Source organism: Accipiter gentilis, chromosome 1 (genome assembly GCF_929443795.1).
Source record: "Accipiter gentilis chromosome 1, bAccGen1.1, whole genome shotgun sequence".
NCBI lineage: Eukaryota > Metazoa > Chordata > Aves > Accipitriformes > Accipitridae > Astur > Astur gentilis.
In genome coordinates this window covers 14,312,343-14,330,065 of record NC_064880.1, presented here as the reverse complement: position 1 = coordinate 14,330,065, position 17,723 = coordinate 14,312,343, and the positions used below count along the sequence as shown (strand labels likewise).

The 17,723-nt window shown below is 42.2% G+C and overlaps 1 protein-coding gene across 20 annotated transcripts in view; it reads right to left on the bottom strand.

Moving 5' to 3' along the window:
• LRRFIP1 (LRR binding FLII interacting protein 1) overlaps positions 1-17,723 on the bottom strand; it is a 116,923-nt gene that overhangs the window by 74,605 nt on the left and 24,595 nt on the right. For 6 of the 20 annotated variants that reach the window (XM_049802113.1, XM_049801971.1, XM_049801991.1 and 3 more), the window contains exon 1: positions 162-286. The exons of the other annotated variants lie outside the window; for them this stretch is intronic. In XM_049802113.1, coding sequence (XP_049658070.1) covers positions 162-209 — 48 coding nt within the window. In that variant the 5' untranslated portion in view covers positions 210-286. Of the gene's footprint in view, positions 1-161; positions 287-17,723 lie in introns of those variants that run through there. 20 annotated transcript variants of the gene reach the window in all.

Here is a 17,723-nt window from a genome sequence, read left to right as displayed (position 1 = left end):
GTGCAAGGGCACGCAGCGGGCCGGACCCCGCCACCACGTGGAGCGCCGGGCCGCGCGGGCCGCTCTCCCCGCTGGGGCCACAGCCCCGATGCCCGCTTCCCGCGGACTCCCCCCCGACGCGGGTGGGAGTGGGTACGAGCGTCCCCGCCGCCTCGCCTCACCTGCTGCCGGGCGGCCGGGCTGAGGCAGTCGGCCGCCGCATCCTCCATGGCTCCGGCCCCTCCTTCCCGCCGCCGCTCCGCGCTGCCGGAAGCCGCCTGGCTCGGCTCGGCCCGGCCCGGCCCGGCCCCGGGGGCGGAGCGCTGCCGGGGCCGGCCCGGGGGGGGCCGCCCCCCGCTCGGTGCTGCCCGCGGCCGGCTGCGAGGGTCCCGCGCCCAGGTTCAGGGGGACTCGGCGGCGGAAGGCGGGCCGCTCGGTGCTCTTCCTTCCGTTATTGGCACGCTCGCCGCTGCTCCCACCGATGGTTACTCCAATGTCCCCGCCAGACCCGTGCAACAAGCTTCCCCGAAGCGGTTCCGAGAACGGTTTCAAAGCTCGTAACCTCCTTTTTATGCTCGAGGAAGGTAAACACCCCCAGCAACAACCGGCCGACTCCTTGCTCAGAGTACGTCCGCCCTCCGGGCTGCGTATCCGAGCTGCTTCTCTGGAAGATAACATTCAGAAGCACTTGCATGGGTGCTTATAAATATATATTCACGCCAGACAGCATTTGCATCGCAGAAACAAACCACTTAACTGTTCTTAATTTGCTGTAACTATACCAGTATGGTGTGTTGGGTTGTGTACGGCTGAACTTAAAACGGTTGATCAACGCTGGATATGCTGGGGTTGGTTTTAGTCTTTAAGAAACAGTATTACACTCAAAGCAATTAAAAAAAAAAAAAGTAAAAGAAGAGGCCGGGGTGGTGGAGGGGAAGGCATCTAATTGCGGTCTGAGAGTACTGCAGAAAAGCAATCAGGAATAGAGGCTGGACACAAAAAAAAAAAAAAAAGGGGGGGGCGGGGCGGGCATTCTGCATTTCAAAAGGTCTCCTGTGATGAGCTGGATGAGGCTAAAACACACCAAGGGAAAAATCAAAATTATTAGAGGACGCAAGTGTTTCTGAATGGCACTAAATGGGACGATACCCCAAGAACAATTCAAAGCACAGTCAGAGCAGAAATCTTGCCTCCCGACTCCACCCGATTTCACCCAAACCACCTCTTGATTCCCCCCTATTTCATCCTTGCAGAGACAAGAGGGCACAGAGGAAACCACCAGGGCCGGGAGAATTAACCGGAGCTTAAAGCAGCTCATTTGATCCATTGCAATTTTGCAGCGGCAACAATAGAACACACGGAGAGTCATCTCTTCCTGGCACCGGATTTTCTCCGGTTGCAGAGACAAGCAAAACCAGGTTGCCTCTTAGCAACTAAACCCTGCGCTCGCTCTCCTTCCCGCTCAGCCGGCGCAGGTTGGGGAGCCCTGCGAAATCTCCACCCAGCAGCTGAGCTCAGTTTTTCCATGAGCTGCCAAGCCCAGTACGGAGAATCTGGTTTTTCACGCTGGCAGAGCACACGCTACCATGCTGCTGACAGTATTTTAGCTAATTTGGAAGTGCTGGCACTATTTGACATTTGGGGGCAATACTTCCATTAGATTCATTGACAGCCCCGAGACCTCAGCCGTGCCCCACTGTCCCTGGAAAGGCCAGACATGCTTCCTTTAAATAAAAGGCATTAGGGATGTCTAGGTTGCACCCTGGCCCTGGGAGAAACCCTGCTTAAGTGAGGGGAAGCCTTGCATTTGTAAAACAGACTGTGGTTCTATGTAAGTCATAGAATCACAGAATGGTTTGGAAGGGACCTTCAAAGATCATCTAGTTCCAACCCCCCTGCCGTGGGCAGGGACACCTTCCACCAGACCAGGTTGCTCAAAGTCCCATCCAACTGAGCTGAAACACCTCCAACGATGGGGCATCCGCACCTTCTGTGGGCAACCTGTTCCAGTGTCTCACCACCCTTATTGTAAAAAATTTCTTCATTATATCTAATCTTGATCTCCCCTCTTTCAGTTTAAAACCGTTACCACCCCCCCCCCGCCCTATCCCTACAGGCCCTGGTAATAAGTCTCCATCATTCCTATAAGCCCCCTTTAAGTACTAAAAGGCTGCAATAACGTCTCCAGAGTCTCCATCTTTCATTAAACTCCAAAACCACCTGTTGAGCCTACAAGTTTTTTCCTTCATTACAGGGTAAAGGACCCAACTTTGTTTCAAAAAAAATAAATCTGAACTGTCTTAAATCCACTTCACTGTGTGTATGAAAACAAAGAAATTCATAGATATAGAAATAATATATGTTCCTGTGAAGCAGGAACATAATCGCATGCCTCAAAGTTATTGTTTTTTCATTAGAAAAAGTCAGGCTTAAGCTACTCTGAAAGTTGGTAATTGGAGATTCAGTGATGCACTATAGCCTTGTGTTAAGTTTCTCCTTGCTAAACCTGCTAGCTGGAGGGTATGACAGGTATGCCTGCACAGCAAAACATGCAAAATGAAAGGGAAAAGGGAAACCCATCAATACAGTCTGCCCAGCACACTTCATAGGCAGTCAACGTTCAGTACAGAGGAGTCATCTGTAATTTAAATCTATGTTTAATGGACACCCATTTCATCCCCTGCTATGGCTTATACGGAAATCAGGGACCAGGCCAATGTAACACAATCAGGAAACGCTCTCCTATTCAGGTGGTATAACATACAGCCCTAAGCTCGTTATTTAAGGCTGATAAAGTTCCTAGTCTGCTACATTATCCCTTATCCTCTGTCAGCAAGAGCAAAGAACAACAGCAATCTACAGTAACTGAAGGAAGACCCTGGCATGCCCTGCAGCCGTGCTTTCTGCCCCAGCTGGCTGGCTTGCCTGGAGAGGAACCTTGAGCCTTCAGGCTGGCAACCCCTCCACTCTGTCCTGCAATGCCGAGCAAGTCTGTCCTTTATGAACGGCCCTGAGTCCAAGAGAAGCTATACCCTACTTCCCAGACACTGCTCAGCTTTTAATTTGGGTACAGAAAACAGCATCAGGCATTGCAGAAATCCACAAAGTGTAACCAGCTATGAAGGCAGCATTTCTGGGCTATGGCAGCTCACCCCAAGGTCGCAAGGGGCCAGGCACTGAAGTTAATTCTTCAGGAAAAACATGTCTTGCCTTATATGTAAAAGTTTTAACAGAGAAGGGAAGGAAAGGAGAGTGATGTTAACTGTGTAAATCTGAAGCATCGTAACAACTCAGCATGACAAAGTATGCATATTTTCATCTTAGCTTAAAATAGACAATTTGTTCTGGTTTTCTTGGTTGGCGAGAATTAACCTCCCCTTACATTCACTGGCAAATCTGTACAGTTTTTGTAGTGTCACTTGCAAGATACACTAGAGATGTGAATACTTCCTATACAAGGCATAAATTAATGAGGGGACACACACACACACCTTTTTCTAATTACTTTCTAAGTCAATGTAGAAGCCAAGATGTTTGGTTTTATTCGGTTTACTTGAAGAAGCACTTCATACATACCTCAGGATAAATTCAAACACACAAAAGTGTGCTATGAACCCGCTGGGTAAGAACTGAAGGATCAGGAGATCTTTTTAATACTATCAAGCTTCCATTTTTCAGTAACACAGAGCCGATAGCTCAAAACACACACTTCAGCATGCCTGAATTGATTTTATATGAAGCGAGGCCCATTCTGCTTGGATTTCCAAGCAGGTCCTGACAAATTTCCCAAGAACAGGAATTCTCTGTACACCCACATAAACGCTCTCTTCCTTACCCCTTCTGGTGCACGACAGTCTACTGGATCCTTCAGATGCTGCTAAATAAAAAGCAAGTGCATGCAGTTCTGTAACTACAGGAGCTGAGCCACAATCTAGGAAGCCAGTGATGCATTTTACTTGATTGCTTGCCAAAGCCATTTAGCATCGTTAAGCTGATAGCAGTTAGCTCTCCTCAGTCCTTGCCCTTCAAACTGCTGCTATGTAACTTGAGGGAGCAAAGCGGTACTCACAGCACCTAGAGAACACTATCTGAAAGTGGGTATTAGTCTATCTTTTCTTTTTTTTTACCCCCTCAAAAATGCAGTGTCTATCTAGTCATACCTCCCTCATATTCAGAAAGATAGCCAAAGGATCTGAAGCTCTGCTAAATATTGTGAATTCAGTGCAGTTCTTGTGTCTCTGCACTTCCCATTTGAAATAGGACATTGCAAGAGTGACATTAATTCAGGGAGATATCTAAGCAGGAAGAATGTTCATGACAGAAATATGTATTACATGTATTACACTGCTAAATTGAGCATAAGAAAAAAGAGGTAACAGGAGAGGTGGGGTGGGGGGGAAGAAAAAAAAAAAAAAAAAAGGAGTCAGCTGACATTTTCATAAACCTGGTAGGTTAACTGCGAGTTCACCTTAGGTACTTCTAAGCAGAAAAAAAAATTATGGCACTTAGGACAGCAGCTCAGTTTCTGATGACAGACTCCTTATCTCTCCCTAGGGAACATACCTCACCTTTGCAAACATGCATACACAAAAAAATGCACGCTTGCACACAACACAATGCATTCTTCCACAAATACAGGCCTAAATCCTAAAAATCAGTTTCACAGAATTGCAACCCTTTACCTGTAACTATGATGGAATTGTGTCAAAAAGAAAAAGGGAAAGATCATAGTCATCTTTGAGGTATGTTACAATTACTGATAATGCAAACAAATTCCAAGGAACTCTGGCCTCCAACACAGGTCACACCCAATTGATTGGTTTTGACTTCAGGGCATGTTATGCCAGAGGCAGTTTAAGAGGCATGGAAGTAGGGACTCAAATAGGACTAAGGCAGTCAAAACCTTTACAGACAGGTTTAAACACTGAAAAAACCTGCAACATAGAGCACACTGCCTCCAGCTTGGCCCATCCCAGTAGTAATTCTTGAGCAATACAAGCAGCCACCTCCCAACACTACGTGTCACCTACATATGTAATTCAGCTTATTTCATTTATATCCAAGACAAAGAAATTCCATTGTGCATTTCCTTCATTCTCTTAAATTAGTATCTCTTAAAATCTCAGTAATGTCCCTCCATAACACATTTACTACTGGTCTTCCAAACAGTGGGAACAGACAAAGCACGTCCCACTCTGCGGAAAAAAAGGCTGAAAAGTATGTCATATTAGAAGAAAAATTTGGTTACTCTAGCCTTTTTTGGTTTGTTTGGTTTTTTTAAGGTTCAATAGTCTTGTTCCTCTAAAGTTCAAGAAAGTCTATAAAAATCTATGGAGTAACACCCGTCTGCAGTCACGAAGACAGAAAAAACTACGCATGCAATCTCACTTCATCATCCCTGTCTGCTGTGGGCATCCTGGCACCCTTGCAGCTCAGCTGGCAAAGCGAACAAAACCTCCTTGTAAATTGTAACCAAGGCAATGAACTCAAGTATACACAACTAAGTGCTTCTTAGGAAAACAATGTCCGGTTTTCATCACCAAAATGTACTGCCAGTATCAACAGATTATTTTCTATTGAGGCTAGAATGCGACGCAGCAAGAAGGAAGGAAACTGCTGAACCAGGCTCAAGTGCTTCTCGCCACACTGAAGTCAGACAAACTGAATCATGCTAGTGGGGAAGCTGGAAGACTCCTAGGTAGCCTATACATGGCATGTTTGTCATTCAGCTCAGGGAATCCCTTCAACTTCAGAACTCAAAAGCAACACTGTCATGAACATTTGGATATCGAAGATATTAGTGCCTCGCTACTATCAGAAAAGTTCAGAAATTTGAAATACAGGTGTATGAAAAGTTACATGATCTTTCCATTTTAGAACAGACAGATTTAAGAATAGTCCCCGTAAGCCAATAAATTCCTGACCTAGTCTTAAACTTTTCTATTCCTTTGCTTAATAATGAAGAAAAAAAAAATCCACAGAATTTTAAAAGATCAGACCAAAAAACATGAGTTTTGGTTAGGAGCATATCACAGAACCTGAGTATACACACATCTCTCTAAAAAAACCATATGGAACAGTGATCCACTAAGAGACTTTTACTTGTAGAAAAGTTGTTTCTCTGGTGGTATATTCACAATACTAGGCTTTGCCATCTCCCAGGCTCTACCTCAAACCTAATCAGTTTTAAAGAGCTGGAAGCTGTGTTAACCATTTCCACCATGACTGCAAATTCTGTAAATTGGAAAACCAACAGTAATTTCAAAGAATACAGAAGGGCAGAGGTTCTGGACTTCAGTCCTACCCCCCATTAGGGACATTGGGTGGGGAAACAGAAGCAGCATTTGAAAACTCTGGGAGTGCCACAGTTACCTCATAGAGCTCTCCAACTCAACACGCAAAAAAAAGGCAACCAACATCCTATTCACAGTCAAAGGCAAGTCCAAAAATTCAGACTTACGGCTACACATAATTATGATTTCAACCCAAATATTTGACTGTATTTGCTACAGAGAATAAACTAGTATGGCATCTTAAATGTACAATGATCACATCTTTACCTTAAGATCCTTTGCAAACACTGAAGAATCTCATTATCAAACATCTTAGCAAAAAATTGACAGTTCACTTTGAGAAGCATCCAATTTTCCCATACAAAGGGGATAATAAGGACACCTACAGAGGAAAACTGATCAAAAAAACTGTTACAGTGTTTCCCGTGACCACCCTAACTGCACCCTAAACCTATTTTTCTGAATCGGACTCATTCACACAATGCAATCCTACAAGACTGAAATTTGGTGGGAGATCAAATGATAAGTTTCTTCATGGAAAGTTTTTCTTGCAAGGGCATTCCAAGACTGATTTCTTACTTTGTTTTTAAAGTTTCTCAGAATGCCAGAGCTTTGTTTTTCTCTTTTCATTAATTCCAAAGCACCAGGAGCAGGGAGTATGAACAGGCAGATGCTCCCCTCTGACATGCCAATGGTGCTGTTGTGAGTTATCTGTGTTTAAGGGGTCAGCATTCTCGGTCTTCTTGCTTAACATCTTGAGCCAAAGACTGGGAAGAGGAGGAGGGGAAGAGACCCACAACTAATGAAGAATTTACACATGAACATTGTCCACTTAGAAGAAACATTCGCTTATGTGTTTGCCAGGAAACCCATCTCAGAGATATAATTTAAGCATGTGACCAGAGGCTGAAAAGTCTTGTTGACACAGACCTTCTCCCCCCCCACCAAGAAGGAGAATGTTTATTTTGCAGAACACTGCAGTGAACAGCATGTACAGCTCTACAGCATAACAGACAATTAGGGAGTTGCATCCTACTTCATAAATTATACTGCCTTGCAGTCTCAAGGGGCCCCTGCTAAAAATATAGCCTAAATAATAACTGAACTCCATCATGAGCTTGCACTGATTACCAAAGTAAATCCTGCCACAAGGAATTGATCTTAAAACACCTGTTAAAAGTGAGGTATCCTGTAATCATTTCCCTAGACCCTAGGAGTGTTTTAGAGGCATTTATTACCTTAGTAAATGGGGGGGTGGGAGGGGGGGTGTCTCTTTTTTTTTTTTAACTCCCCTTAGGGTTTAAAAGTGATATTGTTGTAAAATTTACTAGTTACTCAGGAAGGTGATACGGTCTCTTTCCCTCTGCTACCTGGTCACATACCTTCACATGCATACTAGTCGTAAAGAGCTTGTTGACAAGCTCTTCAGTGGCTTATGCCTGGTGTGGTCTCTGTTGCAGTGTTGGGTTCCCCTTCCATACTAAGCCACTGGCTTAACTGCAGATGGGTTAGCTGCAAACTAGATTCCAATTCAAGATGCACTGGACTTGTGGTAGGAGGGAAAGGAAAAAAGTTCTCGAAGCACGTCCTTCAATTCAAACAAACCCTCTCCATGAGAAAACAATGGAAATTTCAAGGCAGCTTCAGAGGCAAGATATCAGAAGAAAACTACAGAATTCTACAGAAAGTCCGTTCTGTAGAATCCTGTAAGAACAGAGATTTTCATAAGCACTGTAGCTCCAGAGCCTGGAGAATGGCATGATCACTGTATGTACAGGGCATACCACTTCCACTGCTATTTAGAAATAACTAACTTCTCCTGTTTCTATACTGTGAAAAAGCAAAACAGGGATGAAAGAACAATTCCAGTATAGGATGTTGGCTGGCAGCTCTGCAGAAGTGTGTTACAGCTTTAAACTCCAAACAATTTTCTATAGGTAGTGTATTCGGCAGAGGACCAACGCAGTATCAACTAACCACATTTACGTCACTTCTTCAATCGGCATTTTCTCTCAGAATAGCACTAGTCAGTAAGTAGTTACTCCTACCAGAGAAGAATTCGGATACCACTCTACAGCTGTTATCCCAAAGAACAAAACCACACATTTTATACATCCTGTATAATACTGCACTCACATACTTTAGATCAAGACTGTTACTCCTGTAAAATAGTTTTGAGGGAGTCAACATTGACCTTGGAAACAGATGGATCACTCATTCAGGTAAACGAATCAGAACTGTTGAGGCTACAGGGATACCTAGAAGGAAACAATTAAACAAAAAACGCTGACAGTATTAGCAAATATGAACTGGAATTTCGCAAGAAAAGCATACAAACCTTCCCAGTGTTGTCTCCTGAAATACTTACTTGCATGAAGCTGCAGTCAGTGGTTTCTTCCACTTGCTTTACCCAACTTCTTTTTATAAAGAAATAAATTTCTCTTTTACAGTGACCACACTGATAGTTTTAGTTCTCCCTCTATTAGATCAGCAGTGTTTTGCAGCGACTGTTTTCCTCATTTAAAATTTAGATAAAACTGAACATCAAAACACCCAAGTGGAATGGTTGTATTCCAGAGTACTTTTTACATACTGTATTTCTGTTTAATTACAAAGGCTGTTTTACAATCAAAGTCACACAGAGTTCACTGCAGACTTTAGAGGGCTTAAAGCAATCTGGCTGAAAGAGGGGTAGTACGCAAACAGGGGGGACCTAAGGGAGATAAGAGCTTGTAAAACCCATCCCACAGTAAGTCTATAGTATGTACACCTCAAAAGGCTTTAGATCTTTATTACAAAAAGAAATTCAGAATGCCAAACATACATATTCTTTGGAGAGAAAAAGCAGCATGCTTGCTATAATACAGGCAGTAGGGTTATCCAGTTAGCGCAAATGAATTGGTAACGTACAGAACTGTATAACTTTTGCTTAAACCAAATATAAAAAGTGCAAGATTAAAGAGAAGTTACCACCTTAATGACTCTGCATTCTTGCTAGTTTGATATCTTAGTGTGATACCACAAAGAGTTGAATTGTATTTCAGACTCTTAGCGCTCGACTGCCATTTCTTTTCAGCTAGAGAGCAAAACTGCAACTAGCATTTCCCACCAGGACAGGTCCACAGGCACCCAGCACACAGGGAGGTCAGCAGAAGGACTCAGTAAGGAAGCACACATGCAAAATTAATTCAGCCGTTGGTACATATTACTGAAGAGGAAACACATTTGTTCTGATTATGCTTACAGAGAAAGTAAGCACAATAACCAAATTTGGAGCCTGCAATAAACAGAAATATTTCATCGGGCTTCTTTACAGCATAAGCACAGGTTGGGGAGGGCTCCAGGGCTGGGTGAATGCCAACATCTTTTTGAACATGGACATAAAGAGAGTTTTTGTTCCTGACTGGTAAAAATATTTCAAATATAAATAAGAACTGAAATTCATGCACTGCTACAAGCAATGTGATATGTAGGTACCACATTCTAGTCTCCACTGAACTGCAAATTTAATCTGAATAAAAAGTTGGCAAATCTTGAACACAGCTCTGCACTTATAGCACATTAAAATGTAGATACAAACCTCAGCAACTGCTTAAAACAATGTTCAATCTAGCTGTCAAAAGAAAAGAAACCACAGATTTTGAAGTAAAGGTTACCAATACTGTTCTAGGGATTACCCTGTCTGTGACATGAAGTGATATAAAGCTTTAAGGGCATAAATAGAAGATTAAATTCTGTTTTGTTTCTCAGATCAAGTGCACATGCTTTCTGGTTTAATCACCTTAAAAAAAAAAATTAAAAAAGGCAACAAAAAGCCCACCTTTACTTGCATCACAGTTTGCAGGGAAGTACATGTCCCCCAACACCACCAGGTCTCTACAGAACTGCAGTCTTTGTATCCAGACAAGTTTCAGACTGATTTATTCCTTTAAGGCCAAGTAAAACAAAGATCAGAACTTTCAAGTAATCCACTGAATACTCCCCCATATTATATGCTCTTGAAGAGGTGCAGAGGCAGTAATAGATAGCAAAAGTTACCAGATACCCAATAGCTGGAGCAGCTTGGTCAGACACCAATGAAATGTCCAGTTCTCGGCCATGCAAGTTATATGGTATTGAGAAATTATGCAAACAGTGTAAAGTAAAGAAGATAAAGAGGTAAGGGGAGGAAAGGTACTGAAAATACTGCAGACCAAGCAAAGCACACAGTGGGATATGTAGAAAACATTACATAGCTAAAATTGATGATGAACATAGAACAAGAGAGCACAAGAGGGAGGGAAATAAGATACTACTGAAAATTAAAAATCGGGGGGCATGCCTAATTAAAGCATAGGAGACAAGCACCAAAGCCTAGAGGACCCAAGATTTAATAGCCATATTCCAATTCCTGTATACAAACAGTTCAACATCAGTTCAGTGATTGAAACTGAACAGCTTCCAATGCTAAGACAAATTGTATCATTATTTTGAAATGGTGTAAAATTGGAAGTAGATCATGTGAACTGTTTTTTCAGTGTCACACTAATGTGGGACCTTTCCATTTTGCAACAGGTCAGAACAATTTGTCTCTTAAGTTTCAGTGGGAGATTTTTGAAGAGCTTCATGCCAAGAACTAGTCAGTGAAGTTGCACAGGTCTTTGCCATCAATTAGGAGCGATTCAGAATTCCACTGTGCTTCAGTTTCTTGTCCAGAGAATAGAGATTATATGTCCCTCTGGAGGAAAACAAATACAAGTAGTATTTTGAAATCTTCAGGCACAACACATTACACAAAGATTGTATGCCAGCAGAACAACTGAGAAACTACAAGGAAAAAATAATCTTTCACACAGCTATGGCATTTGTATTAGGTATACAGGAGAGCACACAGGAAGCAAAGAGCTCTTTTTTGGAATTTAGTTTTCAGGAGCAACTCACATAACATAGCAGATCTCTGCAGACAAGAGCAATAGCCCATGAAGTGCAACTCAGAAGCACTGACTACAGGAGAGGAGATACAAGAAAGATCTTAATACTGTCAGTATAGCAGGCACTTGCCAAGTCTGGTACAGTTACGATACAGACCAAAAAAGCAAATCATACTATATACTAATAGCACAGCAGTATAAGTTCTTGATAAAAAGTAAATTAAATTTTAAAAGTTAATTAAATGCTTTTACAGATTTCATCCTCTTGATTGAAAAGAATGTTTTAATTTGTAGAGGTATGCAGTGAAGCAAGTCTTAAGGTCAATATCCCATCCAGTATATCAGAGGAGTACTGCTGAGTAATTATTCCATCTAAAAAGACTAAGAATAAACTTCAAGCTTGCTTAAACTGGCCTGAAACCCACAAGAGGGAGCAGCAATCAAGCAAAGCAAACATTTTTTGTGTTTCTAAAGAGACAGTACTTCCATCACACAAAGCTGGATCCCTGATTTTTCAATATAAATGTTTAATTACCTGAATATTCAGTCATTGAGGACGTCAATGAAAATTATTAGCACCTTCTAATCTGACCTTGGGATAACAAAGAGGCTAAGAGACCACAGTAGAGGGTATACTCCTCTGTATTCCTACTGAGGACATGGTACTTCAGCCTTAAATTATTACCCTTACCAAATTCATTTCAACCACCTATGCAAAGAAGCAAACCAACAAAGGTGGGGATATTTAGAATTTGTGTTAAGTTTCCAGATCCCTCAAAAAACAGAAATCCTAGTTAAGTATTTTTGCCAGTAATTCATGTTTTATATCCTTGCTCTCTGCTTCATCAATGCTTTTCAAGAACTCCAACAAAACCCACGTTTTTTTCTTTTAACTACCAGCCTTTCAAAAGGTAACAGCTTCCACATTCAAAATCACTGCAACACAGCAGAAAAAAAATATACTAAGAGGTTTGAAAAGGTTCACAATATTGTTTCTTGCAGGCTCCCGCAACCATATGACAGCCTTATTTTTAAGTGAAAGAATAGAAACAAGTAAGACAGATATGTGCTTTGCTGACAGATGGTTTTTACATAGGAGCACCTCAGAGCTCAAAGCAGAAGCTGCGGACTCAACTAAATGCTTATTTAGAGGCAGAACCTCCTGCTTCACTTTGTCTCCTAACTCCCAGCCCAGTATTTCAGGACCTATTAATAATTTACTGCCTTTTCTTAGTTAAGAGAGAAAATTGTAAAGAAAGCACATTCAACTATAAATTGCAATAGAGAAGGGAGACTGCTGGAAGATTTTTGACAGAAGAATACTTTCAGACAGGCCTTCTTCTTTTCATGGTTCAAGGCCATCCCAGGAGGGCAAACAAAGCACGGCTGAACAGGTCACTGATGCAGAAGCCACAGCATCAGCCAGCTACCACCCACTCCATGCTGGGGAGCCGGGCCCCATACAGCCTCTGCTCAATGAACAGCTCTCTCGGGCTTTGAGCCCGCTGGTGTGGTGTGCGGCCAGCCCCGTGCAGTAAGGCTGAGATGCGAGGTTGCAGACAGTCCCCTCATTAGCTGTTCTAGCAGCTCCTGGAGGGTATGTTTGGACAACTTCTCATACTCCCTGTAGTTTTTGTTACCGCTCTCCCTCCCAGGTTCCTCCCTCTGGAATTACCCACAGCGACCTCAACAGGTATTTCATTATATGCACACAGTATTCGCCTGAAAAAGCAGAAAAAAGTAAGATTCTGAATTTAATTGAAACTATGCTTTGGATCATTAACAAATGAGGATTTTACATTCATTTGTAAAATCCAGCACAGTGGCTAGCAAGCCAGTATAACAGACAAAAAAACCCCAAACAAACAAAAAAAACCCAAACACAAACAAAACAAAACAAACCCCACAACCCATTTTTGCATGTTCTGGGTTCCTTTGGGAACAGACCTTTCACACATCAGTCACTCCAACACAGACTTTAATAAAACCTCTGACTGCCCCTCATGCTTCCCTGACTTTTTAAAGCCATGTTACAGATGCAGAATCACTCAGAGCCACAGATATACAAAGCATAACTGATTTTAGAGGTATGTCTACTGAAGAAACAAGATTTGCTGGTAAACATTCAAGAATGTTAGTGTCAGATATTAATAATCACAATACAGTTTACTGCTAAAGCCAGAGTAGGCTTTTAGTTTATATGAAAAAAAAGCAATACATAAGGAAGTTATACAACAGAATTAACTTCAATTTACTTTCTTAGCTCTGACGACAGTTTCATGGAGAGTAACATTTCAAAACAGGTTCACAGCAACTTCTCCAAACCTTTAATGATGCTTACAGCCTCATATTACCTCACACAGTCAGATAGTACAAGAGTTTAAGCCAACTAAAATCTGGAGAGAAGACCTCAAAGCCTTCCATGTCGCCAGAAACAATGATGCTTTAATAGGTAGCAAATCTCCATGGCTCAACAGCACCAATTAACCAGGGAAGTAATGGAGCTCCTTGAAACCTGAGATGCTGCCTGAAAGGAAAAAGGTCTCCTTGAGGTCACTGAGAATTCCTTGTGACCTTTTGCAAATGCAGATAAATCCGTTAGTTTGTCCCTGTTGAACTCTGAATGTCCACCTGCTCTTCCCTGGCAGTTCTATGATGATATTGCGCCAGTGTACTTTACACAGTTGTGAAGCACTCCTGTATCTTGCATTACAAGCAGCGTGCTGATAAAAATGTACACTTGCCAAGGCAATTCAAAAAAAATTTAAAAAAATCAATCAGTTGAGACTCAAGGGCATGAACGGCAAACTTATTCAGCTATTCACAGCAAACACCAGTGAAGCAAGTAGCACCACCTGACCATTTTAAATGACTCTTCAAAAGATCCAAGAATTGCTGCTGATCAAAATATTACCTAAAAAATTGTATAAATAAGATAGAGCTGCTGACAGTAGCTAAATACAAACTGAATTATGGAAGGACTTACTCATCTTTAAGTCCAGCACAAATCTTGTTAGGAGTGCATTTTAAATACACCATACAGAATCTGCAGATTATTGCATGTGCCTTATGGAGTGAAACTTGTTAGGGAATGGAAGCGTGTAAATATAGCATACAGCTTGGATATGATCCATCTACAAGTAACTCGGAAAACCTACTTTCACCTCACAAAAGCATTTAACATTACTTTAGGTCTAGCCGATGCTGAAGAACAGACTTGTGAGCTATTTATAGGCAGAGATAGAGGTGCCAAAAAGTGTTTTAAAAAACCTTGAGGTCATCAAGCCTCAGTCTATCTAGGAGATGTAGTGTTCCTTCTACACAGCCAGTTCTTCATATAGCTGCTAGCAGAGAACAAGCAGAATAAAGTAAACTCAGGGAACAATGCACTGTTTCTCTGAAAAACACGTTTAAATAAGCGAAGACAGAAGCTAGAAGTGCTGAGTGTTTGGCCAGCACACAAATGCATTCAGCTTAGCAAGCTATGCATTAGTTAACAGTGGGTTTAAGATTTCCTCTAAATAAAACATGTGGAGCTGCAGGATTTTACACCATTACACAACTAATGAAACAGTCACTTCACAGTGGGTCGCAATATCACAAAATCACATCACTGATCCATTCATACAGGGGGACAAAAGGCTGTAGAAATATATCATTATTAACTCGACCAGGTTCTTGAAATTCTGGTAATGTCAAGGTTATCTGGAAACAACCCTGAATGTTCAGACAACACTCCCCAGGTACGTTAATGGCTCGACAAGAGCCACAGTCAGCAAAGTCCACTTCACTGAAAGCCTATAGTACCGAGGCTGGAAAAGCCATTGGAATATCTAACTACAGTTTATACAAATCTAGTATATCATTCATAGCAGGTCTGGGAAAAGCAAGGCTAAATATCTTCAATTGGGAGAACCTCTGCCATAAACCCAGCTATATACTAGGAATAAGCATGATAAACAGTCCAGGATTTGACAAATTTGCCATTATAACCATGCTGTGGCAACAAACTGCTTGGAGATGCTCACGTGCTAAAAGAGTATCTATCAGATCACCAAAACGTGACACACTACACCTGCAAAGACACTACAGCTAATATCTTGGCAGTTACCTGGATGCAAGGAAACATTATACTCGAGAACAAGTCACCGAGCAATCAGCGTCAAAGGCACACTTAGTAGCTAGAAATCAGCATGTCAGGTAATGTTTCGAAGTGTGTCAAATACCCCATATTATTTTTTATCTGAACAGCAGGAGAAAAATCCATCCATGGATTTTTTAAGAGACAAATAAGTGCACAGTAGCATCCTAAGGAAACTCTACATACAGAGATATGCCCATGGAAACAGCTCTTTAGCTATGCAAGAAACCGCTAACTGCCTGGTTTTTGAAGACTTTAGGCAACGTCTAATTCAGAAGGAGTAACAGGTCATTTCAAATTAAGCACATATCAGAATTTGCTTTATGGCAGGCTAAATACTGAGCTCCCATACTGAACACTGGGTAAGCAGCAGCAGGGACAGCCAGAGGCCACAGAGGTCCTCAGCCCAACTTCTGTTCCTCACCGGCCAGTTCTTCCACTCCAACCTAGGAATAAGGCTCCTCCAACCCCAAATACTACTTTGAGGGGTGGGAGGGAAAGATGGCCCTGCTCTCTGACATTTCCAAACAGTATCTGAGATGTGCAGCAGTTTCAGTGGGGAACATCCACAAAACATGGATCTTTAAGAAATGCCTTGGGGCTGCACACTTTCCCGTTGATGACACTGCAGCTTCTCTTCAGAGCCCCTGGCAGCCAGCCCAGCAGCATGCTCTACCACTGTCCCACTTCCCTCCAGAGACTGAAGCCGGAGTCACACACAGGATACACTTGGACACGAGAACCAAATCCAACAAACCCTGCGTCTCCCCATATGCCGCGATGGCATTTTACTTTCTGCGTCAGACAGACGACCCTACTGAGCTTATCACTATCACTGACAGCAAAACAAACACCTGCTTTGCAGGTAAATTGCATCCAAACTTGGCTTGGAAGGTGCCACTTTTCAGTAGGAGTTAAGAGGAGAGCCCAGCCACTTGAATGCCTGCTGCAAAGGATGCAACGCACACGCTACAAGCATACCATGCTGATGCTTGCAAGTCTGCCTCTCCAGCAGCTACTTCTCATCCAGAAGTTATGATTTGGCGTCCTCTGACAGAAGATTTTCCAACTAAAAACACAAGCAGGCTGACTAATTTTAGAAGATTGATATGAAATTGCCCTTGGTTTGTTCACTAGGCTCAGGTACAACACCTCTGGAGATAAATCATCCAGCTTAAGTTTAACAGAATATCATGATAGCTCTGTTGCAATATTTACTCTTCACAAATCAGTATCTATTTCTGCTCTCTTATAAACAAAATATCCTTTAAACTGTTCATGTTTTGGTGGCATCCAGAGACCAACTGAGATCACAACTGACCTACGTATTTACACTATATAAGGTACTGGTAGTTGTGATGGACAGTGCAGACCAAGTATAACATTGACACCATTACTGGGTCAATAGTACCCAAGTGATCTGGCCAATATCATCATCCACATCAAAATAAAAACTACTTAGCTGATCAGGATTTGCTCTATATTAGATGTTTCATGCTGTTTAGGTTTTGCTCCCCAAATGGTGTGTTGACAGTAAAGTAGGTGACAGCTTTAGTATGCTACTACTAGAATCCATTCCTCACTTTCATGCACTCATGAGGCTCAAATACTCAAAACAAAGCCTTCTGCCACAGCTGCTGTAAAGCCATATACTCCCACCTCCTTACAAAAAGCAACCATACAGCTTTCATTCTAGCCATCTCTTCTATGTAGAAATTAAACTATATACAAACTATTTATCATCTTTCCCTCCTTGTGTAGTTTTTGTTAGTCCTGTAAATTTTACATAAGTCTACTGCTGGGAGTATTGATTATTAGCCCCATATAAGAAACCGTATCTATTTGACCTTTTAAGTTTTGCTATGATATTGCATCAGTTGAAGTAACAGTCATCCGTCACCACCACCAAGCCAGATGAAGGGTTTATTTTCCCTTAATGATGTTCAGGATTGAGCTTCTGCCATATTCTTACATCAATTTCACTGCAGTGGAAAGAACTCTAAATAGGCCGATTATCATCAATCCCATAAAAACCTCTATGCACAGGATCAAGGAGGTATACAGACCAGCCCACAGAGGCAGCTGCAAAACCTGAATATTCACATGGTGAAAGCTTTGGCACTTACAAAAGGAATTCACACATTTCTCTTGTGCTGAATCAGTACCACCTGCACTGTTCCCCTTTCGCAGCTCATGGGCAGGCACTGCTTGATCCGATCTCCTTAGGGCATTAATACACACTGCTAGCACGGCAGCTGCCACCCGTCCCGCTCCATCCTCCGGAGCAACAACAGCTCCGGTCTTAACTAGATGGATACCAGCGACAAGGGACAGATGGCAAAAGCGTACTCACCATGTGCTGCTTTCTGCAGGAGATACGCTGCTTCACAAATCTGTTGT